This window comes from Harpia harpyja, chromosome 16 (assembly GCF_026419915.1).
Source record: "Harpia harpyja isolate bHarHar1 chromosome 16, bHarHar1 primary haplotype, whole genome shotgun sequence".
In the NCBI taxonomy this organism is placed as follows: domain Eukaryota; kingdom Metazoa; phylum Chordata; class Aves; order Accipitriformes; family Accipitridae; genus Harpia; species Harpia harpyja.
The window spans coordinates 17,049,468-17,077,097 of record NC_068955.1 but is presented as its reverse complement, the minus strand read 5'-3'; the positions used below and the strand labels follow the sequence as shown (position 1 = coordinate 17,077,097).

The 27,630-nt window shown below is 42.9% G+C and overlaps 1 protein-coding gene across 1 annotated transcript; it reads right to left on the bottom strand.

Annotated features, from left to right (window-relative positions):
* Window positions 1–483: 483 nt before the first annotated feature.
* Window positions 484–25,225, bottom strand: IGSF22 (immunoglobulin superfamily member 22). The gene is given in 28 exon segments (XM_052810632.1): window positions 484–840; window positions 888–898; window positions 4,824–4,893; window positions 4,896–5,042; window positions 7,156–7,449; window positions 8,350–8,450; window positions 8,452–8,525; window positions 9,508–9,626; window positions 11,119–11,216; window positions 11,218–11,443; window positions 13,122–13,186; window positions 13,188–13,227; window positions 14,339–14,512; window positions 15,489–15,654; window positions 15,656–15,737; window positions 15,739–15,790; window positions 16,023–16,132; window positions 16,134–16,317; window positions 17,520–17,688; window positions 18,319–18,440; window positions 20,219–20,282; window positions 20,284–20,549; window positions 20,635–20,666; window positions 20,823–21,075; window positions 22,296–22,448; window positions 22,689–22,769; window positions 24,649–24,777; window positions 25,183–25,225. Coding segments are annotated over 28 exon segments (3,393 nt in total). The 3' UTR covers window positions 484–772.
* Window positions 25,226–27,630: the final 2,405 nt, after the last annotated feature.

Below are 27,630 nucleotides of genomic sequence, written 5' to 3'. Positions count from 1 at the left end.
CTGAGTGTGTGTCTGTGGCTGGCCACTGCTATGCTTTTATTCCACAACTGGCTCCTGGAAGAATTCACTCTAAATTAAAAGAACCAGCACCAATGTATATGTATGCATATTTATCTATCTGTCAATCTGTTGATCCTTCAATGGTTCAAGATATTCTGTAATTCCTTATCTAGTCTTGGCCACCAGCAGTGAAGTTCCTGGACCCTTCTGGATCTTACCTTCTATGGCCAGCTCTTTCACAAAGTGACTCCCTCATTTGCAAAGCTGCAGACTGTATTTACTTTCTTGGTATTGCAAGGATTTAAGTAGTTCAGATTTATGGCTGACTCTATGTTTATATACAATCTGACATAATGAAGCCTAGATCATCATGGAGGTCCTGCTGGGCTAACTGGGGACATGGAGACAGAACCCAAGTCTCCTTTTGAACTCAGAAGCAGGATTCTCATTGACCAGTACAGAAGCAAACTGATACATAGAAGAGAGAACTGCAATCTTTGGCTCCTTTTATTACCATTAAGATACATTAGCAGATGGTATTAGAAACATCACCTTTAACATGAACGCTGCTGTCCGAAACCACTTAGAGGGAAGGAAGATGGAAACATCAGAAGTGTCCCTGCTGAGCAGAAGCCCCATTCTACCACCTGGTTTAACTGACCATTACAGAAGCCAAGGGCAGTTGCATTTTGAGCCACACAAAGACAGACAAACTACACAGCCACAGCAATGCTGTTCTGCATGCTGGACCAGGCAGAGCTAGTTCCACTCATTACATCTTGTGTTTTGACTTCTGCGAACTTTCTGTCACTGCGTCCAGGAGGCTTTTATCATCTTTTTCTTAAGGAACAAACAAACAAACAAAAAGGAGTAAGTGCCATAATTACTGCAACGAACCCTATGTTTTGAGTGCAAGTCTCACAAAGTTCTGGCTAAAAAGCTTTATAAAGCTTTCCACTGTATAAAGGAAAAAGTTGTCTGGTCACAGTTTTCATAGGAAGTGAACAGTTCAAATTTAGGGAGTTCTCATTTTAATTCTTATTTCCCCTTGTTCAGTTCCCCTTCACTGTTCCGAGTAATTCACTTTGGGTCTAACAGGCTTTGTGTTCTCTGCAGCCTGCCACCTCCCAGCCTAAGGAAAATGATATTCACCCCTTCTGAGCTACAATAGCAGGAAAGATGCTGCTCTGTGTCATAGAGGTGGAGCAATGCTCTATTTGTTTTTGCAAATATTAAGAAAAAGGCTAAAACTGAAAACATGGCTAAGCAGAAGAATGCAAGTGTCCTTCCTTAAAGAAGAGAGACAGAAGAGCATACATGTATTGGGTTTGCATGGCAAGGTTTTGGTAGCAGGGGGGCTACAGGGGTGGCTCCTGTGAGAAGCTGCTAGAAGCTTCCCCCCTGTCCGACAGAGCCAATACCAGCCGGCTCCAAGATGGACCTGCTGCTGGCCAAGGCCGAGCCCATCAGCGATAGTGGCAGCACCTCTGGGATAACATATTTAAGACGGGGAAAAAGTTGCTGCAGAACAGAAACTGCAGCTGGAGAGAGGAGTGAGAACATGTGAGAGAAACAACCCTGCAGACACCCTTGCAAGGTCAGTGAAGAAGGAGGGGGAGGAGGTGCTCCAGGCGCCAGAGCAGAGATTCCCCTGGTGAGGCAGGCTGTCCCCCTGCAGCCCAGGGAGGTCCATGGTGGAACAGATATCTGCCTGCAGTCCAGGGAGGACCCCACGCCGGAGCAGGGGGATGCCAAAAGGAGGCTGTGACCCCGTGGGAACCCCGCGCTGGAGCAGGCTCCTGGCAGGACCTGTGGATCTGTGGAGAGAGGAGCCCAGGCTGGGGCAGGTTTGCTGGCAGGACTTGTGACCCCACGGGGGACCCATGATGGAGCAGTCTGTGAAGTACAGCAGCCCATGGGAAGAACTCACATTGGAGAAGTTCATGGAGGACTGTGTCCCGTGGGAGGGACCCCACACTGGAGCAGGGGAAGAGGGTGAGGAGTCCTGCCCCTGAGGAGGAAGGAGTGGCTGAAACAACGTGGGATGAACTGACCACAACCCCCATTCCCCGTTCCCCCACGCTGCTGCCAGGGAGGAGGTAGAAAATTTGGGAGTGGATTTGAGCCTGGGAAGGAGGGAGGGGTGGGGGGAAAGGTGTTTTAAGAGTTAGTTTTTATTTCTCATTACCCTACTCTGATTTGATTGATAACAATTTAAACTAATGTCCCCAAGTCAAGTCTGTTTTGCCCATGATGGTAATTGGTGAGTGATCTCTCCCTGCCCTTATCTCGACCCATGAGCCTTTTGTTGTATTTTCTCTCCCCTGTCCAGCTAAGGAGGGGAGTGATAGAGCAACTTTGGTGGGCATCTGGCATCCAGCCAGGGTCAAACCATCACAATACATTAAGAGGAGTGGAGACAGATATTTGAGAAAGAGGTTTAGCTCCCATGGAATCAGCATAGAAATCAGCAATTGAGACTCCTGCACAGCTATTTGAATCAGCAGATTTGCCATCCCTTAGATCACTCCTTGCTCCCTTCCCTTTCAACAGCCTGTCACCAGGTAAGGACCGTTGAAAGTCTCCAAAAAAGTCCCTAAAGAAATTCTTCCAAGTCCTGGTCTGAAGTAGCTCCCAGCCTAACAAAGAGTGCTTTCACCCAAGGTATGATGTCCTCCAGCCTACAGCACCCGACCCCAGGCAGTAACTACCCCTCTTCCAGAACTAAAATCAGCAAGAATATAGTTCCTGCGATCTAAAATAAACCTGCAGTTAAGTTCAATTTGAAGTGAATTCCTTATCTCCTAAAGTCAGATTTACAGTCTCTTATTCTGACTCCTGCTTCCCCACCTCACTCAGCTGCAAACAGCCCTAGCAGCAGAGAGACCCTCCCAAGAGACTGCCCAGGTCAAGGTAAGGAGGAGCCTCAGGAGGCCTCAGAAATAGGCGCGCATTAAGGAATCTGAATATAAGTAAGCACCTCACCCACACAGTATTGCTTGTAAACAGGCTGCTTTGAATAACTTTGAAGAGGTGTGTTCCTATTGTAACAGCCCTCACCTCAACAAGCTCTGTGTGGGAAGGCAGAAGGTAAGTCCTACCCAGCAATCAGATCTCCGAGGGGATAGCAAGCTGTTCTTGTGCCCCTTAGGCCTGCCTGCCCTCCCCAAAACTAGGTGAGCAGTGCTGCCAGGGTTCCTCTTACATCAGCCTGGCTGGCAGTGATGCCAGGCCAGGGAAAGCTCCCACTGATTTTAGGGACTAGGAAACTGTCCTCCAGCTGTGACTTGAAACTGGCTTCAGGGAGGAGTGTATCAGGGACCATGGGAAGTGGGAGACCCAGTAACACCAGCAATTCTTAAAAAATGGTAAAGAATTGCTTTCAGCCTTTTAGGCGGGCAGTGGCTGGCTACAGTGAGGAAGTGTTGCGTGTATCCTGCACACAAAGACACATGAGTTTGCTTGAAAATCAGAGCCGGAAACCCAGCGTGCACATCCTTTCCCTTCACTGACCCACAGTGAACCACTTCCACATTAGCAGAGAACCGAACCCTGGGGGGGGGCTCAGCAGTTGTCAGCAGGCTGTCCAGAAGCAATGATCACAGATAAAAATAACCTTAAAAGATCTTTCCAAATATAGTCCCTCATTATTGGTGCTGTATCAGTTTCATTTCAAGCTGTGCCTGGCAGTGCCTGTCTCTTGTTCCCTTTAAGAGAACACTAACATGTCCTGAGGCACCAGGGCCTTTCGCTAGAAAGGGAGAATGGAGGAAACATACTTCAGTGTCTTGACAGACAAAAGGATGGAGAATTCTTGCTCTCAAATGTTTAACCTTGAAGGCTCCCTTGTTCATCAATCACAAGTGAGGTGAGCTTTCCAGGGGCTGATGAAAATCACAGGACACAGCTGTTTCAAGGCACTGCTGTCCATATTGTAAGACCAAGCTCTTAAGTTTGGGCATGGTGACATGGGGAAACATGGTGACATGGGTGATGTGTGGATTGTGGGTTACTGTTACTAAAACCTCACCCCATACACCTGGAAGTGTTCAGTCTTACAGGACCAATTTGAGCCAGCTGCAACCAAGCTGCGTGTTACAACCTGATTTAAAGCTTCACTGGGTGGGAGCTTCCAGCATGGAAAAAAACAGGGAAGGGAGAAGGGGATAGGAAATGTTTGATTTTCTTCCTTTTTTTGTCTTGGAAATTTTTACTAGCTTTCATACAATGTTGGCAAAATCCTGCCATTTCACAAAGGAAGAGAACAGATTTACCCAGTGCAGTGTCTGTGGTATCTGCAAAAAAAGCACAAAGCTGTTGTCAGAATGCATCAGTTGACTGCTTGGAGGTGCTAAGTATGCCGCAGGTGCAGGGCAAACCTGCTTAAGGACTGAGAAATGGCCATATTGGCTTTTGAGCCATCTAGGGAATTCATGAGAACTACTAGCCAAAATACGCTATTTTAAGGGACCCAATACTGCTTTCAAGCAACTGAAGACAAATCTCCATGACTTCAGAGGAAGACTTCAAAGTCAGAGTTAGGCTGGTTTTTTGATATGAAGGTAAGTTCTTACGATGTGGCCCTTGCAGCTCCAGCTGCAGTACCTACAGACTGAGCAATCTCTTCCTCTGTGAACAAGGATGAGAGCCAAACTGGCCCAGAGAAGTGTGATCCACAGTGCCAGTCCCTGTAAGGGCACTTGCCCTGGAAAATTGCAGGGTGTAAACTATACTTAGACATGAAATCTATGGCTACTCAACCTGGAGGGAATCACCCCCACAAATCACAGTGGCTGCAAATCTGACTTACCACAGGCAATCACCTTGCAGCTGCTGTCACCAGACAGATGCTACTTGTTGAGTTGAACCACAACTTAGACTTGGATGTGATGCAATATTGCCCTTGTACAGGGTCACTGTTGGGTGGGGGTTGCTGATGAAAGCACAGCTCATGGCAGAGTTGTTGCCATGACTCATGTTGTTGTTCTTCAGTTGGGTGATGAAATGGGAAGCACAGTCCTTCCTGGGATACTCATCTTGAAGTCATAACACTCTGCTGAGGACAGAGTCACTGTGGGCTGCTTCGCACTGCACTGTCTGTTGCACATGCAAACACAGAGCCAGCACCATTAACACAGAGAGTCTTCTGCACGAGTACAAATCCAAAGAGCTTGGGTATGGTATTTCATGACCTGGGCCTTCTTTCCCACCAGGGAAAACTCAGGGACGAGGAAGAATGAACAATACATTGCATTACTCTCAGCATCTGACCAGCATACCTATCTCAACATATAAACAAACTAAAAAGCAAGAGAGGAAGGAATCAGAAATCTCATTTTCCCATTAATCTGCTATGCAACTGTAAGCAAGCAATTAATTTCTTTGTTTTTTGGTCTGTAAATAAGGTGTCAGGTTTTTGCTCCATGGGGATACATTGATGCCTTCTCTCACTAATGCCATTAAATTGTAAAGTGCTTTTGGATATTTGGCTCCCAAGGCACTTTAGAAATGCATGATTAAATTACACTCAATTATAAACCAAAGCATGTGATCTTGTAAAGGAAAAGATATTGCCCTGCTGGTGTTGCTCTGAGGCATTAATAGCCTACAGAATGCTCTGGTGGAATCAAGGGGAACTGCACGTGCAATTTAATTTCCAGTGTCCACTGCAAATCTTCCATTTTCAGCCTCTATTTAAACACATTTCTTGAAGTCTTTATTATCTCCTTTTTCATTGGCATGGGGTCCCATCAGGTAAATCCCCTGGATCCTAAATGTAGCACTGTATGGCAAAATTCTCTTGTGATACCTCATTCTCAGAAAACAGCTTATCTCCTCCTTATCCTTCAGAGTTTTTCTACTGTCTTTCAGGTTTGTGCAAATAAACCTTGTGACTTGCCATTTATAATGAAGAATAAGAAATCAGTCCACATCTGCTTGTGTCCTGCTGTCCTCCCTGAAGACAGGCAGGCTGTTATCAAGGGAACGTTCAAGGGAATGCACTGCAAGGCACAAGCAACCTTGCTTTCCTCCATTTAATACTCTCTTATACTCACCTACGTACACAGAATTTACTGAAGTTATTTCAGACTCTGTAAAATCCAGGCCTAGAATACTTCCATACAAGAACACGTCTACAGCCACGTAACTGGAAGTGCTCTTTCTCAGCTGCACGTGTAGCTGAAGTAACATACTTATGGTCTAGTTACATCGATCCAGGAAGGCTGATTGTTAAATACAAATACACAATTTGACACCTGATTACTCATCTTAGTGTACTACTTATTCTGTTATTTTAATGTATTGCCCATTACTCTTAATGGGATTAGAAGACTTGTAGCAGCATGTAGATAGGTTTCTGAAGAAATATATGCATAGTCTGGTAATATATGTTAATCCGTAGTTTGTTCTATTTTACTATACTGTTTATTACAACAGGCATAGGCCAAGCAAAAAAATTTACACTATTCAGAGTAACTGTGTTCTGCTTTGCCCCAGACTGGGCAGAAGGATCATCTACCATTTTGATGTGATGAGCTAGGGCATGTTCAGTTTTGTTTGGGAGTACTGCTAATGAGACACCCTTATTACTGATTAGGCCTGAGCAGAGAGTAACTGAACAAAGGAGAAGGCATTTACCTGATGGGATGACCTCTGAGTGTTTAAATTAAAGTGCTTTTAGGGACTTCTTATAGCTTCTGGCCCAGAAAGACTGTCACACAGTCCCCTACATGTGACAGATTTTTTTGCTTTTCATTTAGGAAACAAATCCCAATCAGACTGGAAATATGCTAGAAGACAAATGACTTGTAATGCCAATCTTCTGTTATGTCAACACATGATAATATCACTCTCCCTGCACATGGATGGCCCCTACTGTCTTGAATTTTTATTTAAACAGCATCTCTATGAACTGCTATGTAATGTGCTACACATACATGTAGTAAAAGGAAGCCCGGTCCTGAAGAGATTGCCAAAAAATGGATCGGATAGGACAGAAGGTATTCTTGTGTCTATTCCCCAGGTGGGGACCTGAGGTGCAGAATAGGTTAGTGGATATACCCAAGGCCACAAAGGGAGGCTGAGCTTAGTCTGCAGTCTTGTGTACAAGAGCACCCATCTTCCTCCAGTACTGTCACGAATTTTTACGCTTACCTCTGTCTTCGGAGATGTACCACTGCTCCTATGAACCCAGAGGGTCCATGTCCCCAGTGTCACTGCAGGCACTGACTCAGAAAAAGTATTTCCTCCCTGGGAGCAGGCCTATGACAGTGTACTTACTGCTGTAGACCTTCTCTGCAGCTGTGAACCACGTGGTGGTACTGACATAACATTTCAGGACACCATAATCAGTCTGCTAGTCATCTTCTACATCTGAGCTACGATTTAGGGTCACAGTGTTTAGGACTTCTTCAAACAGCTGCAGATTAGTGGGTGGTCAATGGAAATCTAAGAATTAATGAGCACATTTAAGTATTGGTTTCTTCTGTTTGGGACCCTCCCTCTGTCCTTTTCTGGGGCAAAATTTTTTCACTTCAGCTCCTCCCTTCTAAAGTCCCTGTGTGTCTAGGAAAGTACTTCTTTCCTTGATTTCTTCTACCCTGAGCAACCTCAGGACCAATTTGCCCTGTGTGTGTAATTGCCTTCTGATGAAAAAATAAGGATGTTAGTTTTAAAAAGCACTCTGAAGAGATGACAAGTACAAAATACACTGCAAAGATCCCTAACCCCCAGCAGATCATTATAGTAATAGGAGTCTAAGGAGCAAGCCAGCCTGCCTCCACTTGGCTGTCATAGACCCACTTGCAATGGAAATAGTGTCATGAGACTGCTGAGGGGACAGACAGTTGTGTTAGTGCTGTTATGGGGATTTGCCCAATCAAATAATGGCATGAAAAACAAGGCAGCATTTGGGGATGTCTGGAGCAATAATGGCTTCACCCTTTCCCTCCACACTGGACACAGTGAGCAAAGCCCCAGCAGTACCTTCCTTATCCCTCAGCTTTGAACCATGCTGCTTCCCTGCTTGGCTCAGCTAAACTGGCTCTGGCTCTGAGCTACCGTGAAGGTGGGACTTGGGAAACACAGTGACAAGAGGCAGGAAAATCTTTTCTGACCAGGGAGTCTTTCTCCTCTTGAGTGTAAACACAACATTTTGGATCACTCCTGTGGCATTTTTTGGGTAAGAGGTGTGTATGATTTGGATCGTTTGTTTTTTTCAAGAAAAAACCCCAACCTTCCCAACTCTAGCACTGATGCAGAAATTGTGTGACATTTCTGTCAGCAGATGAATACCTCCTGTCAATACCCAGAGGTGGCTGGGATGCTCAGGTTTGCTCTATATTGTACCTGCAACTTGCGTTTGAATGTTGTAAAGGGCTTCTCTGTAACTATTCTTGAGGATGATCTGGTACAGGTCAGAAACAAATCACTTGGTGCTGTGGATAAGGACTGGGAATGGTTCTTGCCCTCCCTCTTGTTGATATGCCTTCCTTTTGCCACATCACTGGTGGTGGTGGGGAGCCCTGGCCAAGACAAACATGCAACTATAAAGTTCTGCTTCCTGACTTGGGTGGCAACAGAAACAAATCACATCTTTGAGCACAGAAGGGATATCTGTGTCTACAGCAGCCACTTGTACATGATCAGCCTGATAGAAAAATATTTCAAGGACAACAATCCTGGAGATTTCTTTAAGCTGTAAAGGCAACGGCAGGCTTTGTCCCCAGCAAAGTGCCTAGAGCTGGCTTGGCTTGGCAGGTGCCACATAAACTTTATGCTACAGTTCATTAGTTTGATCATCTTGAAAGCTGATGGACAACAGCTGGTGTGATATAGATAAACTCATACCATTTAGACTGAGAGATATGTTCTCACACTGGGGCTGACTCTGCAAGGTACTGTAGAGCTTCAGCTCATGCAGTAGCTTAGGTTTAAAAAAAAGCACAGAAATTGCCCTTAGCTTCTACAGAAATGAGCTCAACATCCATGCTACTAGAAAGTGTAATATTCAGAAAGGGCAGTGTTGGGACCTCAAGCGTTGTCTTTACAACCTGATCACTCCCCTAGGTCACTCACGGTTTAATCAAGAATGATTTCAGTTCAGTTAGCATGAACTGTAGTTGCATGCTTGAAAAATTCTGCTTCTTGTGATGAATCAGAGAGCTTCCCCAATGTTTTATGGTTTGCTGAACACTGTGGCTTCAGCTGCAGAGGGCTGGATTGTGCAGCTGACAAACTTGCGTGCACAGAAGTCCCTCTACCCTTACCACCACAGGGAGGCTTATAAAAAGACTAACCATAAAAATAGTGAGCAGTTATGCAGGACTTCATGAACCTAAAGCACTGCATGAATTTTCTCCAACAGTCAACTTCTTTTAAACTGAAGTGACAGCTTGTGATAAAGGCCAAAGGACAACTACAGCCTCCATAGCCCTGCAGCTGTATTTCATCAGATGCCCAAGAAAACTCTAATTGCAGGATTTCTCCTCTGACAGGACACAACACAGAATCTCACAGAGAAGATGTATGAACGCAAGGTGCTGTCCCAGCACAAACCACCGTGTGGCTCTTCAGCCTCACAGTCAGATCAAACCTATGTGAGGGATAAAAGAAAAAGCGTGAGAAATTAAAAAATTAAGAGTGAGAGATTGCACAGAAAAGTAAAGCCATTCGTCAGTCTGTTGAGTCAGGCCTGGAGACTGGAAGAAGAAACGTTCAAACTGTTTCAGCAGAAGGCAGTTAGTGTAAGGGTTGCAATGTTGCCAGCTCTTTTCCTACTACCTGTACCACCAGAAGAGAAACATTAATGCCTCAGCAATAAACAGCTTAGTGAGGAGCACCTATTCAGGACAATTTCAGGTGAGGCAGGCGGAACAGGAACATTTACAAATAGTTCATGTAAAAAGTGAATAAGAACAAACAAAAAGAAGAGGCAGCTTTAATGCCTCATTAGATGATTTTACTGTCCACCTTCTGCTACAAGCAATTTTGTATAATGTCTGTTTCTTATAGGACTTCTCATACTCTTCAGTACAGTACTGCATGTTGCCATTCCACACCAGAGAAGTTTGTCTGGAGCCTGCAGTCTCTCTGGGATTTTTTGGTGTTTCTCTATTTGGAGATGTGGTAACAAAGCCATGCTGCACGGATGGATTGTGTACTTCCAAAGTGGAAACTGAGAAACAACCGTTTTTTGTATCGGTCACCTGGATGTTGCCTTCTGAGACTTCCTCAGTCAAGCCTGAATGTCCTTCTACTCTATAAGAATCAGCATTGTATACCATGACTCATGAATCATGCATCTTTTCTTGCTGGCATTACTGCTACTGAGGGCAGTCAGCACCATGCTTTGTTACCTGGGAGTATCTTAGACATAAAAAGTCTGAATTTCCTAATTAATAATTAAGCAATCATAAGTCCTAAATAATAAAGATTTAAATACTTTGCTACCTCAAATAGTAAGCTATCTAGGGATTTCATGGCAGGTCATGACACCTTCATTCTCAAGACATAATTAGTGTCTTTGAAGCATGACCTCTGATAATATTTCAACTGCAGCATGCTGGCACCTGACTGTTCATCCCATTCAAACCGAGTGCCCGAAAGAATTATAAACCTGTCTCAGTACCACTGCATTTACAACAAATGGGCATTTCAAACATGATGGTTTACTTGCTGTAGTACCTATCCTCCTAACCCATACGCAGACTATAGCATCCATGACAGGAATCAGAGAATCATCCAACAGTGACCTCTGTAATCACATGTGAGATGTGATATGATAGGTCAGACGGTGGAAGAAACAACTGCCATTATACCTGACATACTCATTCAGGGGACAGCTCAGCAAGAAGGATGAGCAAGAAAATTATTTTAATTTGGCTCAGGGACTGCACAGCTTGTGCTGCTCTCCATCTCCTCTCAGCACCTCTGAAAACTCAGCAAAAAGAAGCAGAGCTGTGATGCTAAATGTTCTTTTGTGCAAGATGAATTTGATAACCCTTTACAAAATGTGGTATATGTTAAAAACAAAACATATTTGTTTTGATAGATGGGAGTTGATAGATGGGATAGATGGGATGTTCTGATAGATGGGAGTTCCAGCTGGACGGATACTGCAAGTCTTACCTTCAGGTGGCATTGTTAGAATTCCTTCCTGTAACTCCACTGCTTCTCCCACACCAGCTTCATTCACAGCTCGGGTTCAGAAGTAGCATTTGTCTCTCCTGCAAGCCTCCCACAGTGTAAGTGGTACTAGAAAAAGGGATCTTGGTGCATTTTGTCCATTTCTTGGTGTCCTTAGCTCACATCTGTAGTATGCATCCTGACAGCACATCTCCCTGGTCTGGCTCCTGCCAGGCTAAGGAAATGTTGGAATTGGAAAAATCCACCACCTTCAGCAGTCCTGGAGGCTCAGTGACAGCAGGAGAGCTGTGACACACTACTGTACCCGCAGGCATATGCTTGCATATGTGAATACAGACCTGTTCCTATTTCAAGATGCCAAACCTGCAAGGTTTTAGGGTAAAAGGAGCCTTAATAAACACAGTGCAAATTCTGTCCAACAAAACAATGCGGTTCCTAAGATGGCACATACATGTAGACCCTGTTCCAAGGTTGGCCATTTAAGAAAAATCCTCACAACATTTGACATGGAACCATCTGAAGGTGCTATCTGGACCACTTGGATTAGTGAATACTGGTTGCAAGATCCTGTTAATGTTTTTCAAGTTTATTTGCCAAAGATTACAGTACCCCTAATTAATAGTAATTTTTGAAAATACAGGTCTTGCTTTTTGCACTTTAGTCCGTCTTGCAGCAGTCTAGTTAGATCTTCATAATATGTAAGAAGAGCAAAAGATGGAATATTAAAAAATATTTGTATGTTTTTAATCAAATGAATAGGGAGTTGTGTATCCAAATCCACGTTCTGCTCTGAAAGTCTCAGCTAAAATGCAATGATCCTCCCCCTCTGCCCCAAACCAAAAAAGTCAACCAGTGCAGCATGCCATGACAAACTTGATGCTATTGGCTTTTATACAGAACACTCATATGAGCACACAGGGTCATAAGGAATATGGTGCATATGGACAGTACATATTCTCCTAGGCCTAATGTGAAATAATGCAAATCTTCAAACAGGAGAAGAATCATAGCTTCAGGCTTTAAATTGGTTTTGTGTTGTCTTCTGATGTAAAGGAACCTGAATGCTTTCCCATCAGAGTAACTATTTAACCTCAAGTCTCTTGTCTACTACATAGAATTCTCTCATTTTTCAGCTATACTGGCTTCCACACTTGGCCAGGTTTTTTTTCTAAATTACGTGCAGCTACTAAGGCCCACTCCTGTATCTATTACAAGATTCCATCAATAGTTTAAGCTATCTATTGATGGCTTCTGACAGCCTTTTGTTTTTAAAATGCTTTAGTTATATGGTCATATAGAGTAAGAATTCTCTATAACTGGCACAAAATAAAATCTGCCCATTTCAGCATTTCTGAGGCTACTGTAATCCTTTGGAGTTTGTCTGTGATTTTGATCAGTCCAGAATTAGGCACAGATTCTTTACGACTAAAAATCCAGTATTAAAAAAAAGAATGTAAGCAACTTCCATGAATTCTGCAAGAGCTTTCTCTTCTTTTAAAAGGGTTGATGGGGGACTGATGAAAGGAGCATAGTAACATGTATGAGAAATTATTTTCTTTGTCATACATTAGGGCCTTTGGCAACCTATATATGAATATTAAGTACTAAAGGTATCTACACCTCAGAGCACCTTTATCATGTTGATCTCTGCTGTTTGCATATACTCAATTCCCCCCAGGTGGGAATCTTTTACTGTGTCCTTATCTTAATAGTTACACATTTTAAGTGAATAAATAGTATCACACTTTCAGGCACTTATAATATAATTACAGTTATAGCCAACAGTATTAAGACCTTCCTTAATCTTTAGTTAAGCTGTAAACACAATGCAGTCCATTACATCGAGCCAGGCTGGAATTGCCACATTCCCTCAGACTTCAGTCATAAATGCATAGATCTGGTCATTGCCTACATGTTTAGGAAACCTAGACATTAAACAGTGAAAGAAGCATACTGATGGGATCCTTTGCAACGAGAGGTTGAGGGCATGATGAGAAATCCAGGGCCTGTACAGTTCATAGCTATCACACGGAACTCATTCTGTATCCTTCAGAAAACCATCCACTTTGAATCTGGTACCTAGAGACATGCAAGCTGCAGTTACACAACTCTCTAATCACCCATAAAATTGTTCCCACGTGGTCACTAATTTTTTTTTTTAATTGCTTTTGGACTGAGATAAACCAAGAAGAAATTTCAGCTCACAGACTGCTGGAGAACAATATAAATTTTAGGGGTTCAAGGAGCCCCTTAACTAGGTCTAACATTTACTTCTCCAGGGGTCTGCTCCATTTTCATATCTCTCTCTCCCTAGGAGGAGATGGAATTTTGATGCATATAAGAAGAGGAAAAATGCGTAATTTTCTTTCCACTAGATCATGGTCTATAGTTTGGTATAATCATACATGCTGGGAAAAAATATCTTCATGTCTTGCTCCACTGACTTCAGTGGGATTTCCCATGATGTAACAAACTCAATAGTGAGTGGCCAAGCCTTCCACAATCTAGCTTTCAAGCAAGGTTAAAGCTCCATTCAATTTTGAAAAAAACCCTCAAGAATTGAATAATTTGCTTTAAAAAGTGTTTCCATTATTTACCATTAGTAATGTTGGTGCCTCAAGGAGGATATTTTTGGATAGTGTGATTGATTGTAACTTAATTAATATGAAAGTCCAACATTTTGAATGAGACAGAGGAAAGAATCCAAGAAAGAACCAAAATATTAACAGAAAAGGAAAAGCAAAAGTCTTGTTAGTCAGATGCTGCTGCTGATAGGAACACTCCCATGTGTTATACAAGCTGTGCTAAGCATGGATCATATGGTTCCTATCTGATGGATACAACAAAATCAGTCACTTGTTTAATTCAGTTCTGGTCCAAGTCAGGGAAAACCAGTCAAATTTAGGTAGGGATAAATGTAAAACATAGATCCTTGAAACTAGGCACCCAAATCCATTAGGTGTGACTTTCAGAGGTGCTGAGTGTTCTGCCCCCTCATTGTTGCTTGTGCGTATCAAGCCATTTCTATTTGAGGGCTGAAAATCTCACTTTGAACAGCATATGTCAAAATGTGTATCTCGCTAGATGTCATGATGAAATTTTCCTTGATTAATCAATATTCTGCTTTGCATTCAAAGCTTATCTAACTTTCCTTCTGCCTACATAAAACAGATAATAATCTTGGTCTGACCTTGGACTGGCTCCTTGATGACTGGGACACAAAGATTCCTGCCCTTCTTCCTTTTTTCTATGACTTAACCTTGCACTGCGGAGCCTCCATCCTGGGCTGGGGAGTTCCAGGTGATGGTGACAGCTTCTTTCCTGACATCTACAACTTGAGGCTGACACACCTGTCTCAGAGGCTCTACACAGAAGAAAATCAAATTAGCACAGTACAATCAGAATTCATTGACTCCAAATTGCGTGTATGTGTTATGTGTGTGTGTATAAATATATATGTAGGTATGTATGGCAAGAAGTCAAGGAAGGTAACTTGTATGTTTAGGTTTATTCATGGCCACAATCTTTTTCTAAAGCTTTCTTTGCCATCTACTTCCCTTTGTCATTTCAAATGTTGAAACATTTCAATTTTTTGCACTTATTCCAAAAATGAGCTCTTTCTGCGATGAATTACAGAGTGGCTCAGAAATGCCTTCCCTAAGCCATAGAAAGTCTGGACAAAAATGCAAAGTTTTAGATGAAAAATGATATATATTGCTTCAAGCTGGTAATTTTCTTTCTGAAATGTTTCAATAGGCCAGACTTGCTATTTGCACTGTATCTTCTGTGATACACTCTGGTCTTGGGGAAAGGGGACTGCAAATCCCCTTTCATTGGGGATCCCAGTCCATAATGGAAAAATAGGAACAAGAGGTACCCAAACTATAACTCCCAAAAGATAGTTCAGCAGTGTTTTCTATCCAAGTTAGTTTTTGGCTGACATATTTTCTTTTTTGCCCACAAAACAAAATGTTTTTAAGCATTCCCTTTTAAATTATCTTCTCTCCTCCCCCTTGATATTTTCCAGAGAACGCCACGTTTCATTTCTGCCGTATCCCACTAAGCTTACATAACTGACACTAGAACAGTGTGTCAGTCAGTCCTCTCGTGTGGCCAGTCCATGTCAAAGGGTTTCTGAGTCCACAAACACTTGCAATGAAAGGACCTGGGTATTTGTCTGATCCTGGTTATCGGCCTAAGCACAAAACAGCTTCTAAGCTCTGTCCTTGGAATTTGTCCCCTGAAGCACAGGGGACAGTGTTCTTTTGCGGAATGGCAAGGAGGAAGAGGACAGAACCGATGGGAAGAGGGACTGTGAAACCACATTAAAACCAGCTGGCTAACAGGTTCTCCAGCAAAAATTTCTTCTGTTTCCAGGGGCTTGATGAGGCCCTCAGAGTTGATGGCACATATTCTGAATCAGTAGGCTTTCCCTTCCTCCACCTTCTCGATAGCAAATGTGGTGTAGTTGCTCTCCACCACCCCTACTTGGACCCACAATTTTTCCTCCAGCCACCCTCCTCTCTATGATGAAGTGAGTCACCTGCTTTCCTACATTGCCTTTGGGTGCTTTCCATTTCATTTTACATTTTCCCCATGTGTTGCAGAAACTCTGCTTTCCCCTGTGGGGGTTTTGGTTTGTCTGCAGTGTAAGCAGCTGACCAGACTGACATGGAGGGCTATTATTTAGAGGGTCATATCCTCTCATGGTGTAAGTCAGTGTAGATTATAGCAAAACTAAACTGACTTGGATTGATAACTCAGAGTCTGCCCCACTGCAAGAGTTTTAAAGAGAAAGTCTGAATTACAGTGTCTGTAACCAAACATGTCCACCAGTGATTGTCCTGGTATAAAATGATTGATTTAGGACCTACCAACAAAGTTGAGGTAAGGATTGTCAGAAGCCGAGCCACAGTGACTTTTCAGATTCAGCATAATGGCTCCACTGTCTTCTCTCACACAGGTTTTGATTGTGAGTAACGCAGTCACTGGCTTTCTCCATCACTACTTTCTCTTCCTTTGCCACTTCAATATCATCTTTGAACCATGTGACTTTGGGCATTGGCTTTGCCTTGAAAGGCACCTTGATGCTTGCTGTATGCTTAGTCTTCACAGTAACGCTCTTTCCAGCAAAAATCTCGAGGACAGATTCTTCAATAACAGGAGAATCTAGAAAGAACAGAAGATATTTGAAAGCTGCAGCTGCAAATATAGCTTGACATCTTTCCTGTGTCTGCGAGTTCCCAGAAAAGGTGGTCCAAAGCTGGGCCCTTCATATACTCCTTCATGTTTTTACTGTAAGAATTCTGTATTTTGTGAACATCTTTGGGGACACTCAAAATCTTCAGTGTGTTTTGATTCAGTTAATTTAGTTGTGTTTCTTGTACAGGGAGCTGGCTGCCCTCCTTTAGTTGTTCAGCTCACCAGAAAAAGAGGAACCTCTGGGAAATAGCAAGACCCAAATCTCCTCACTTCCCTAGGGCCTGGAGATGTGATTCCATGCAGTTTCTCAGTTTTGCAAGGCACAAGAAGCAGCCCTTTGTGCTGTTTTTCCCTAAGGCCACACTGGGATATATATCTATGATCATGATAAAGACAGTAGAATCAAAGTTAGGTACTGCTTGTACAGAAGATGCTCCCTGATTTATTAGAGAGTAATACAGGAAAATGATAAAGATGTCCTGCACACAATAATGAAAAATAATCAGGTTCCTAAACATATTTGGTGTTTTTCCTTTTATTTTTGCCACACAACGGGTATGTTTAGCAATTACAATCTTCTGCTGAAAGTCATAAAAAGGCATTCAAAAATATTTTTGAATGCAGGAAAATCAATCCTCCCTATACCAAAGCTTTGCTGTGGATGGGTTTTTACCGCAGCACAGGTATGATAAATATTCAGCGTTGCAGACACAGCATCCTCACTGCTGCCTTTGTCCCACTGCCTGGGCAGCAGTATGTATCCGTATCTGCCTTGCTTTGGTTCAGCAGACAGCAAGAGGCTGATTTCCAGGCTGCAGACGAGTCTGAAAGTCCACCTGGCGCCATCTGGCTGCCAAGGGCTGAGTAATACACATATTTATATATTTCTATATATAATTTCAGAAAAAAGGTGTTTTTCTTGTTGCTGATGACAACAATGTTTGAAGTAAAGGCTCAGGCCCAAATTCTTGATCACTGATTTATAAACACAGAAACCTATGCTTAGTCATTTAAAATCAACCAGTACGACTGTTCAATTTTCTCCCCTTGGGGAACGAAGAAGCAGAAAGAAGAGGTTTTGCTCATGCACATAGATAAGCCTGTAAAATGGTACAGGCCCAGGTAAGGAGACCTGGTGAAGCACTGATTCTGCAAGTGTTTGTGTACACCTGGTAAAGAGCAGTAAGGAGATGGGGTGGCTACCTCCAGTGTTGCTCCGCTCTTTGCCCCCTTGGCTCTGAACGTCTACCTCCCTTCACGCTCCTCTCCCATTCTGTCAGTGATGAGTTTGTGGATGGCTCCCTGCTTCACTATCCAGATCCTTTTCATGTCCGTAATCTGACAAGAAGACTGAGGCAGGAAACAACCGACATTGCAACAAACACCATCTCCAACCCTGTCCCTGAATACTCTGATCAGAGTTTCCTGCTCTAAGGTAACTACGCGGTCAGGATTTCTAGCTCCTACTCTGGTAAAATGCTCTGCGATCTATGGACAAAACAAATTCAGTGTTACATGGACAGAGTGATTCTGCGCATCTGCCTAGATGAGCCACATGGCATGTAATGAAGGGTGTGCATTAGCATGCAAAGGGTACATTTACTGATTACTCTGAAAATTAGAGACTGGGAGATGGAGAAGGGTGGGTGGTGAGAAGCCAACCTCATGGGAAAGAAAGCAAGTCTACAGGCTGAGAAAATGGGTTAGCAAATGTGAAAGCATCTTTACAGGAGACTGGGAAGGAAAATTTTTAAAAAGCCAAGATCCAAAGCCAAAACTTAGTAAGACTGAGGCTGTAGTAGACTGGGAAAGATTAGATCTGTTCTTATGTGATCTGTCCATCTGTTTGTCCTTAGTCAGAAGCCCTTTATTAACACCAAGACATGTACTGCAGCAGCTATTTGGATAAAGCTTCCCACTAGGGTTTTGCAGCTTTTCATTACGCTGACAATACCATGGGCATTTTACCTATTTGCCATCCTTGAGCCATATTCCTTCCACCTTTGCATTATTCAGGACAACAAAGAGCTCAGCAGGATCCCTGATTAGAGTGTGGACATCACACATGTACTCTTCATGGTTGCAAATGTCTCTGGAAGAAATCCCAGTGGAAGCATGTGAACAGAAAAACTGTGCAGAATGACTGTCAGCTGAAGTCTTCAAACACCAAGGAGGTATTTAACGGCAGGGAGACCTCCTAATAAAATGGACAGACCCTCAGGATGAAAGTGGTTTAGTAAATTGGACATCCTGGGAAAAAAGGGGGATGGAGAAAGGCTGTTCCTAAGTAGTTTTTCCCCTTCTTTATGCATGTTCACTGGAGAGAATGCAGTTTAGGAACCCAAAAGCTGAAGCAGAAAACAGCCTCTTGGCACTGCTCCAGACCCTTAGCTGGTCCAGAGGAGCTGTCAAATAAGCCAAACACTTCCTCTACTGCTTACATAATATTTGTATCTCAACCTGAACTCCGCGTGGGGAAAGACGCTTCTATAACTGAGGCACCAAACTGCAATTCTAGTGTGCACAGGGGTCAGAGGCAACTCAGCCACGGCTCTCCAGGTTACCTGTGCCACAGAAGTGGTTTCTGTCCCAGAGCAGTGGTCAGAGAAAGCCCCTGCCCCACACTGTCCCTTCAGGCCACCCTGGCCATGGCCCACGGAGAACACTTACATACCAGGCCTGGGGCCCACCCTCCAGGAGCCGGGGCTTCCCTGCCCACCACCAGCCACACTCAACCCTGGCCACAGAATCCTTGCCAGGCTGCACAGCTGGCAAGCCCAGCGCTGGGGATGCCATTGGGAAACTGCTCCCTTCTGGCCTGTTTTGGGAAAACAAAATGAGAAATACATGGCTAAAATGCAACTAATGGAGTGACCTCCACCCAAGTCTGTATACCAGGACAGGGTTTGCAGGGCATCATCTGACACAGAAAACGCAGGACTATTAGGAAGAGACCAGCCACACAGAGACATCTGTCAGGGGTGGGCACCAGGGCAGATCAATCTTGCATGTGAGAAAATCTGCCTGATCTCACAGCTGAGCTTCTTTTGGCCCTGAAGTTTCCTTCATACCTTCCTACCAACTGAATATTCAGTTGTTCCTGAACCTGTGAGGGATACACTAGTATCATTTTACCCTCCTTCCATGCAGTTCATTTTAAAATCATCTTAAAAAGCTGCACTTTTCATGGAAGGCACCTGGCCATAGCTCAAAGCTGGTCCACATCTAACAGAAGTCATCTCAAATACTAACAGCCACTAAAATCTACACCCTACCTTTGAAATTCTTCTCCAGGCTATGCTGAGAGCACGAAGCTAAGCTTTCCAACTTTTCTTCCTGCTCTTAACAGCCTTGTGTCTTTCTGTAAAGATCATAGACAAGCATCAATAGTTTACAGCATCAATAATGCTACTGCAAAATTAATTCCCCAAACAAATGGGATATTAAATATTTACCAGCTTCACGTTGTGCTGCTGGTCCTCAGCAAACTGCAGTCAAACATCCCATGGGTGGCTTTAAAGAATCAGGATAAGAATTCATTAGGACAATCCTGATTAAAATAAAAACCAGTACACTTTACTAGGCTGGTTTAGGTGACGTGCAATGGAAGATTTAATGCTTTATGCTTCTACTGCTTTATACAGCAAAGGGAAGTCCTTAATTATTACCTTCATGCTACCAAGAAGGGGCACAGACTAATGGCTTATTCCATGTTAAACAATAAATAGACTGCAGAGCAGTGTTATTTCACATCAGTTTCCTAAGCTGTTATAGCAAAGTAGCACTGCTCCTTTGCAGAGTTTATGGAAGAACAGTGTAAAGACTACTATTCCTCCTCCTCTTCCTTTCTTGAGCCATTCAAACTTACCTTCCACCTTCCAGCAGCTGGCACTGCTGTACTGCTCATTAGGGTCACTGTCTTGCGTAGCCTACCATCGCTGTGCAACCTCCTGAGTCACTCAGTTCCGCAGCATTAATGATAAGCTCTGCTTTCTTCCCTTCGTGCTTCGTGGTGTACTTCGGAGACGTCTCAATCACTCGTCCATTCTTCATTGCCTTCAGGGTGACATCTTCAAAAGTCAGCACAAACTCCAGGCAGGCTTGTCCCTTCTTTTTCACTTGGGTGTGAATTGCTGAATTGGAACCCCTGGGAAAGGGGAAGGGGTTGGCAAGAAAAAATGGCACATACCAACAAGCTCCTTATGAATCAAAATAAGTGGCTTTGCCTTTGCAGGATATAACATGGGCTCCTGGGCAGGAGAGATTCCAGGCTTGGAACTTTACTTCCAGTGTGGAAAGGACGTCTTGATGCTCCTCTGCTTGCTCATCCACAGACTAGCTTTATGAGACTGCAGCTCCCAGTTTTCTCAGCCCAAGCTCTGGGGTTTTACGTTTTAGCTTTATGGATTTTGCAGCTCAAAACCTATCTTGCATTTGATCCACCCACTGCCCAGATGTTTACTTTGCATTACTTATGATAAATGAAGAGCGGAGTGTTCTGCACTAGATCTCCAGTCCCAATACCAAGTTCTTTAAAGTCACTGGACTGAACATCCTTAGTTTTCACAGTCTGGGCCAATCCATCATCAGATGTGACAATTTCATACTTATCGTCCCACTTCAACTCTTTCCCATTGAACTTCTAGGTGAAGTTTTGCACTTTCTTTGGCAGGCAGATTTCAAACACTGCTGTCTGTCTTTCAGTCACTTTCAGTGGTTTCAGTTCTGTCAGGAGTTAGGGCCCCACCTGTTAAAATACCAGAAAGACAAACATTCATTCTGTTATTTTCAGTTTCTGATCTCTGATTTCCTACACTAAATAGCAAGATGTCAGTGAAGTAATTTTGATTTCTTTCTTGAGTGGTAGCAGAAAGATCAATTCATTTCTTCAACTTCAGTGGAAATTAAGCTAAATATAGTTCATAATATTCAGTAAAAGTTGTGCGTAATCCTACAAAGCTGATTACCAACAGACACACTGCTTTTCTGTTCAGCTCTTCTGTCTTCACTCTACTTTTTTTTTCCTCTCCTTTATTGTAGGTCATTGTAAAGCAAATGGTTTCAGGCAACTGCAGAGGACATCTACAAGCACACCTGGAACCATCGGGCAAGCTGAAGGAGGACTGACATCTTCCTGCATTATGTGTCAAGAGTGCTGCAGTTCCTGGCACAGGATCAGTATTTGGCTTAAGTAAGGTAATCTAAATTTACCACACTACCAAAGAGCCTGTGCCCAAGCCCTGCTAAGGGCTTTATCAAAAAGATAAGTATTATACTTAAAAAATGGTACTTATGGCAAAGCTTAAGAGATGGTCCTACTGCAATAAAAGATAAGGCAGGTGGACAGCATCACTTTTACTTAGCACTGATTTAAAGCAAGTTTGATGTATATAATGTCGTTGGTTTTCTTTCAAGCAGGCACACATTTGGCTGGTTGTAGGAAGCATATGCAGATGAAAAAAGATAGTTCTCATTATGCCCAGGCCCATCCACTCACTCCCAAGTCCTGTAACATTGTTTGAGCAAAGTTCACTTCCACAAAAAGGACAGTGCCAAGGTGCATTTTATCATTCCCATCTTTTCCACTAAAACTGGTCCAACTTCAGACTCACACCCCTGCCACACTGATGTCAGTGGAGAATTTGGTTTATTATGTGTAATAACTAGGCTTCAAACTGAAATCTGCTATCTCATGAAAGGTGTTTTCACATGGGTGCTCTGGTAATTGTGGGTTGGTTTATGACTTGTACAATGTTAGATTTCTGTTTGAGCCTCAAAAGACCAATGAATCATGAATGTTGCAAAGACATATAAGAAAAGAAAGTAGGTCACAGTTTGGCCCACCAATTTTGACCCTTATATGTTTGTCTCCAGATAAACACAGAAACTTATGTGTATGTATGATATTGTACACAGAACCTTATGTATCTGAGAACAAGGATTACCTATCACTCTCAGCGTAACAGGTTTCTTGTCAGCCACAAGAGGACTGTAGGTGCCTAGGTCTTTCCCATTCACACCGGTGATGCACAGCATATATTTCATACCCATATGCTTCATATCATTTTTTCTCAGGGAATACAGGCAACACAAAGGCTCTTCCCTGTAATAAGCACAGTGCTTTCACCTTTGGAAACACATGGAGATAGAGGGCAAAACACACAGTGCTCAGTTTAAAGTCAGCAGGGGGTAGATTCTTTCATCCTGCTTCACCCCACTCTACTTGCAGCAAACCTGCCCTGCAAAGACTCTTCATTTTGTCTAACTTCAAAATTCTTCCAAGCTTAGTTGTTAGTAACTGGTCTAGTCACTAGTCAAGCCAGACCTCTAGAGCTTACCTTTACTCATCATTAAGGATACCGTGTAGATGGCATCAGTGTGGGTATTGGACACCACACACTAGTAGTTATCTGTATCATCTCAAGAGAAGCACTCAGATTGGAAAGAAAGAAAAACACAGAGAAAGCAATAAGCAAAAGCTCCACTTTGGTTCAGGTGGTGGGGAGCAGGTATGGCAAACATACTAGTGAATTCCTCTTTTTATTTGTGTTTAAATCAGTATTTTTCAAAACGCTGACAGAATTGACCTGTTGAAAACCCAGAACCTCTGAGGGCAGAAATTTTGAGGCCAAATCCAATGCTCCCTCCTCCCTAAAGATCCCTCACAGCCTTCCCAAAGCCCCAGAAATAGACAGAAGTCTTCCCATTGACAGTGATGTATTTTGGATCAGGTCCATTCTTGGCCTAAGGCAGCAAAATGAAGCCACATTTCTTCTCAGAGACATCCTTTTGTTCCGGTGCTCTGCACTAGAAGTGAGTATCACCCCTGAACTGCATAAGCAATACAGAGATCAGAGGATGGTAAATGAAAGCTGTTGGACTTAAGACTCTGGAGTACTGTAGGAAAAGAAAAAGAGTTTGACCTGCCCTGGCTCGCAGACTTGTAAACAAAGGACTGCATGAGAGAAGAGGTGAATTGGAGTTGGCTAAGAATTAAGGAAAGAGGAGAGGAAGGGACAGAGCAAGGGAAGCAAGAAAAAGAACAAAAGGGCAGCCATGGGACATCACAAATTAAACAGGGCTGAACTGGAACGTGTCCTGAATAATATTATGAATTATTAAGATTTAGCATTGGTTTTGCCTGCATGACACGCAAGAGGAATTAGGGCCTCACTATGCTAAATACGAAACTAAGTAACAAAAATAATGGTTCCTGCCCTGATGCTCTTTTGATGTTGATCAGAAACACTGCCCTATAAACACACAGCAGTATTTGAAAGTAGCACTATTGCAGTAGGCGAACTGCAAATGGGGACATTCTTATTGCTGCTGAGGAATACTACAGTGCTTAAGTTTTTCTTTTTTACAGTTTTTATTGTGGGAATAAAAAAATAATGAGCTAATGGCAAGAAAAAAAGGTGTGTTACCTTAGCATATACTTCTTAAAAATACTGTCAAAAACATTCTGGATCCTTCTTCTATTGGTACCCACTCTCTCTTTTTCATGTTACATTCGGCCTTGGTTTACTTTAACTCAGAATATTGCTTTGTCTCCTAAAATTCAAGAAGAAACATTGGAATTAATGAATGAATGAATGAGTGAAATGGAACAGGGGCCTGTTACCTACTTTCTCTCTTCGGGTTTATTTTAAATGCATGGTTTCTTTTTCTGTCTGCTTTTTGGAAGCGATTACATTAACCTTGCTTTACTTTATTTATTGTACTTATTACAACTTTACATCCATCACAGATACCACTCTGGGAATGAAATTTGTTCATTAGCAGTGCTCTGCACACTGACAGGAATGATTTGTGATTTTTTGTGATATATAATAAAGACTCACATGATCTTCCTGTCACTTTAGACAGTCACAGATCTGTCATATGGGAGAGATTATACATGATGGAGAGGCTTATTTACTTATGCATTAAAGGTCACATTCTTCCAGCCCTAGCCAAATCATTCGATCATGAGTTTTGCATAAACAAGAACTGCTGTATTTATATCAATAAGGACAAGTTTCCAGCAGCTAAAATGAACAGCAGCTTTCCCCCCCCCATTTTGACTGATCCATGACAAATCTCTAAAAACAGTGAGGATGTATATAGGTAACTGCCGTTTGCACCTGTTTTTGTTTACCACTCTTTGGTGGTAAACTAAAGTGGTTTGTAGAAGATGATGGACCATATTTCCTTGCATGAGGTGGGTGAATATACCTAAGAGCACCTGAAAATGCAGTCAGTTGTTGGCACGTACTAGGTAAGAACTGTCTTTCACCAGAAATTGTTGTTACTCACCCTTGGATGTTGTCAGTGGACAAGGTTTTTCCACAGTTTCAGGAAAGCTTTCTTCAGCAAGGATCAAGAAGGAGCATGTCACCATGCTAAAAGACTCCAATAAGGCAGAAGTGTTCCTAGAAACAGCTTCTTCGGTTGGGGAAAAAATATGTTAATCAAGCAGAACAGAGAGGTACTGTTTGAAGGGTTTAGTTACTGGGAGTAGGAAAGGGTGGATGCAACAAGAAGCCCTGAAATGTAAAGTTACACAAAGAATTGCCCCAGTCAGTTAAAACTCTTGGGAGAGAAAGGTTTGTGCAGCAGGAAGAGTACTAGCTGTCCACAGGAGACTGCTAATCAATTCCTTGCTTCTTTCCAGTCTTTCTGTAGGATTTTGGGCAAGTAATTTGTTCTCTCTGTACTTGTCTTGTCATCTACACAATAGGAAAACTGGCCTGCCTTGCTGTACAAGGGTGCTGCAAGGTGCTTTGATGTTAGAAGTCATTCAAGAAAGGTATCAAAACTGGATGTATCAAAAGGCCCATGAGGACTTACTGTGTTCTGCACAAGCTGTACTAAGCTCCTGAGTGCTGCTCATGCCCTATGTCTAGACAAATGCCCCTAGTTTAAGAGAAATCCTTCTCCTTTAAACTGTTCATTTCAGGAGGCTCCAAAGAGCTGCATTTTTCTATCAGAATGAAGCCATTTAGTATGTTCTTATAAGAACTAGTTCTTCAGTTCAGGTAAAACTTTTTTTTTTTCCCCAGCCAGACTGACCGGTAAGGAGCTCGCCCTGAATACTCATTTCTAACAGCTCCACGCGAACACCACACCGGAACTGAGTTATTTTTCTGTGGTTAATAGCGAAAGGTCTCCATTTTACACCAGGAAGATCAATAGAAACTCTACTACCAGCTTGGATTATTCCAGGTTATTCATTTGGGCTATTTCATTGCACTTTTCCTTAATCAAGGACCTCCCCAGCTCTCCTAAGTCTGTAACGTACAGTGGGATATGTGAAAGCTACAAGGGCCTGTGCACACCCTGCTCTCAATGGATGTGGCTGGGAACTGCGTCATTGTCCTCACTGTAGTGCTGAGACAGTAAGGAGGTTGCTTTAAGCCAAGATAATCAAACCAAGACAAAATGTTTCTAATCAAAGGCAATGGCTGATGCACAGGCAATACCTGTAGTCTTGCAATAGCAGGGAGACTGTGTACTGGCCTCTGAAAAGAACAAAAATACTCACTTTCCCCTCAGCAGAAGACAAACCCCGCTGCACAGATGCAGCCCACCTTTTGTCAGCTTGGTGTGCATCACCTAGGGAGGCCATGTGACCATACTACGGCAAAAACTTCTGTCACCATATAGCCTGTTTCCAGTGGGGCCTCTGCTGCCTATAGCTATGCCAAGACTAGTCCCAGTATGGAAGGCAGTTTGGAGAAAAGGGACTATTCAATTCTAGTCCTTGAGGAATAAGTACTAGTTATGTAGAAATTGCAGCTCCCTAGTTTTAAAAAGTGTTCCTTGGCAAGACAGATACAGTAAGGAATGGTAGTCTCTGACACAATTGTGTGCTGCTGAAAGATCTTGGAGCAGAAGGAGATCAACCCAAAACAGAAGCCTTTCCAAGATTTGGGGGCACAAATGTTAAAGCTATAATTATGGACTGCAACCTAGAAGATACAGCCCATGGGGAAGACAATGTTAAGACCATATGACCTTGAGACTTTGCTTTGTTGCCAGCAGAAATTATAGCTATGCCAAAAGTGCTCCGTTTTGGGCATCCTCCCAAGGAGATCCTTTTCCTTATCAGAATATATATACCCTGGTCTCCTTGCTGAGCTGGCCTTTGTCTCCAGCCTGCCTGTACAAGAGACAAATGTTCTCTTACTGTTTATGTACAGAAGACAAGTGAAGAGTCTCTATCCTAGACTATGTATCTCCATATACCCTCTAAAATTACACAGGGATATCACACATCTCTAGACCCTGTTATGTCTTTCCTCCTCTGCTCAGAAATTTTCTCACAGAGGCACAATTTTTAAAGTCTTTCCTACAAAGCAAGAAGCCAAGAGAAAGAGATCATTGTTGCTTTTGCCTGGTCTGCCCAAAGGTGTTCCCCTTCCTTACCACCCTCTCTCACTGTTTTGTTCTCACCCTTTCACTCTTGCATACCAATGGTCATTGGTGGTGGTGACAGCAATGATTAGGACTGGTTAGGAAGAGACAAGATGTTACTCTGTAATCCCAAAAGCCCTAGAAAAGAGCCGATTTTGCTCTCAGTCATTATGGGGGAAATCCATACCAGTACTACCAAGTGCTAAAATGAGAAGACATACACCATGCTGCTTTACTCACCTGTTCCACTGCACAACTCTCTGCATACCTTCAGATTTATTTGGATTTTCAGATCCTACAAAGCTCACAGTGACACGGTTTAAAAGCCAACCCACCATTTTAACAGTTCGTCCTTTCACCTTAAAAATGGAATTCCCTTTACCTATATTTCTTTTGCCTGATCAAAATTTTCATCCTTGCCCACAGATTTTCTGAACATGGAAATGCTATTGGTTAAGATCCAGTAGCTTGTGCCAACTAAGGAGCAGAAATGGCTGGTAAGAAACAGATTTTTTCTAAACTGCTGGGCTACTACCTTTTGTTATCCTTCAGTCGGGAGAGCAAGCACTCCATTAGAAAAATTGCCCTTAATGGTAAGCAATGAGCTTTTGGAAGCCTTGTCAGATTATAAGATTTCCTGTTTCTTGGTGAGACTGGAACTGACTTCCAGAGCCCAGAAGGTTGCACTTGAAGGATGTGACATTGTCTGTTACTGCCCATCACCATGACTCAACTTGCCCATACCTTGATTGTGGGCAAGAAAGAAAACAAAATGATAATGCAGACAATCCTCTATGCTTAGGAACACAGATACACCATGAATCAACCCACGGGCACTCTGCAGAGAGATTAACTTCACTCATCACATATAGTGTGGCTATC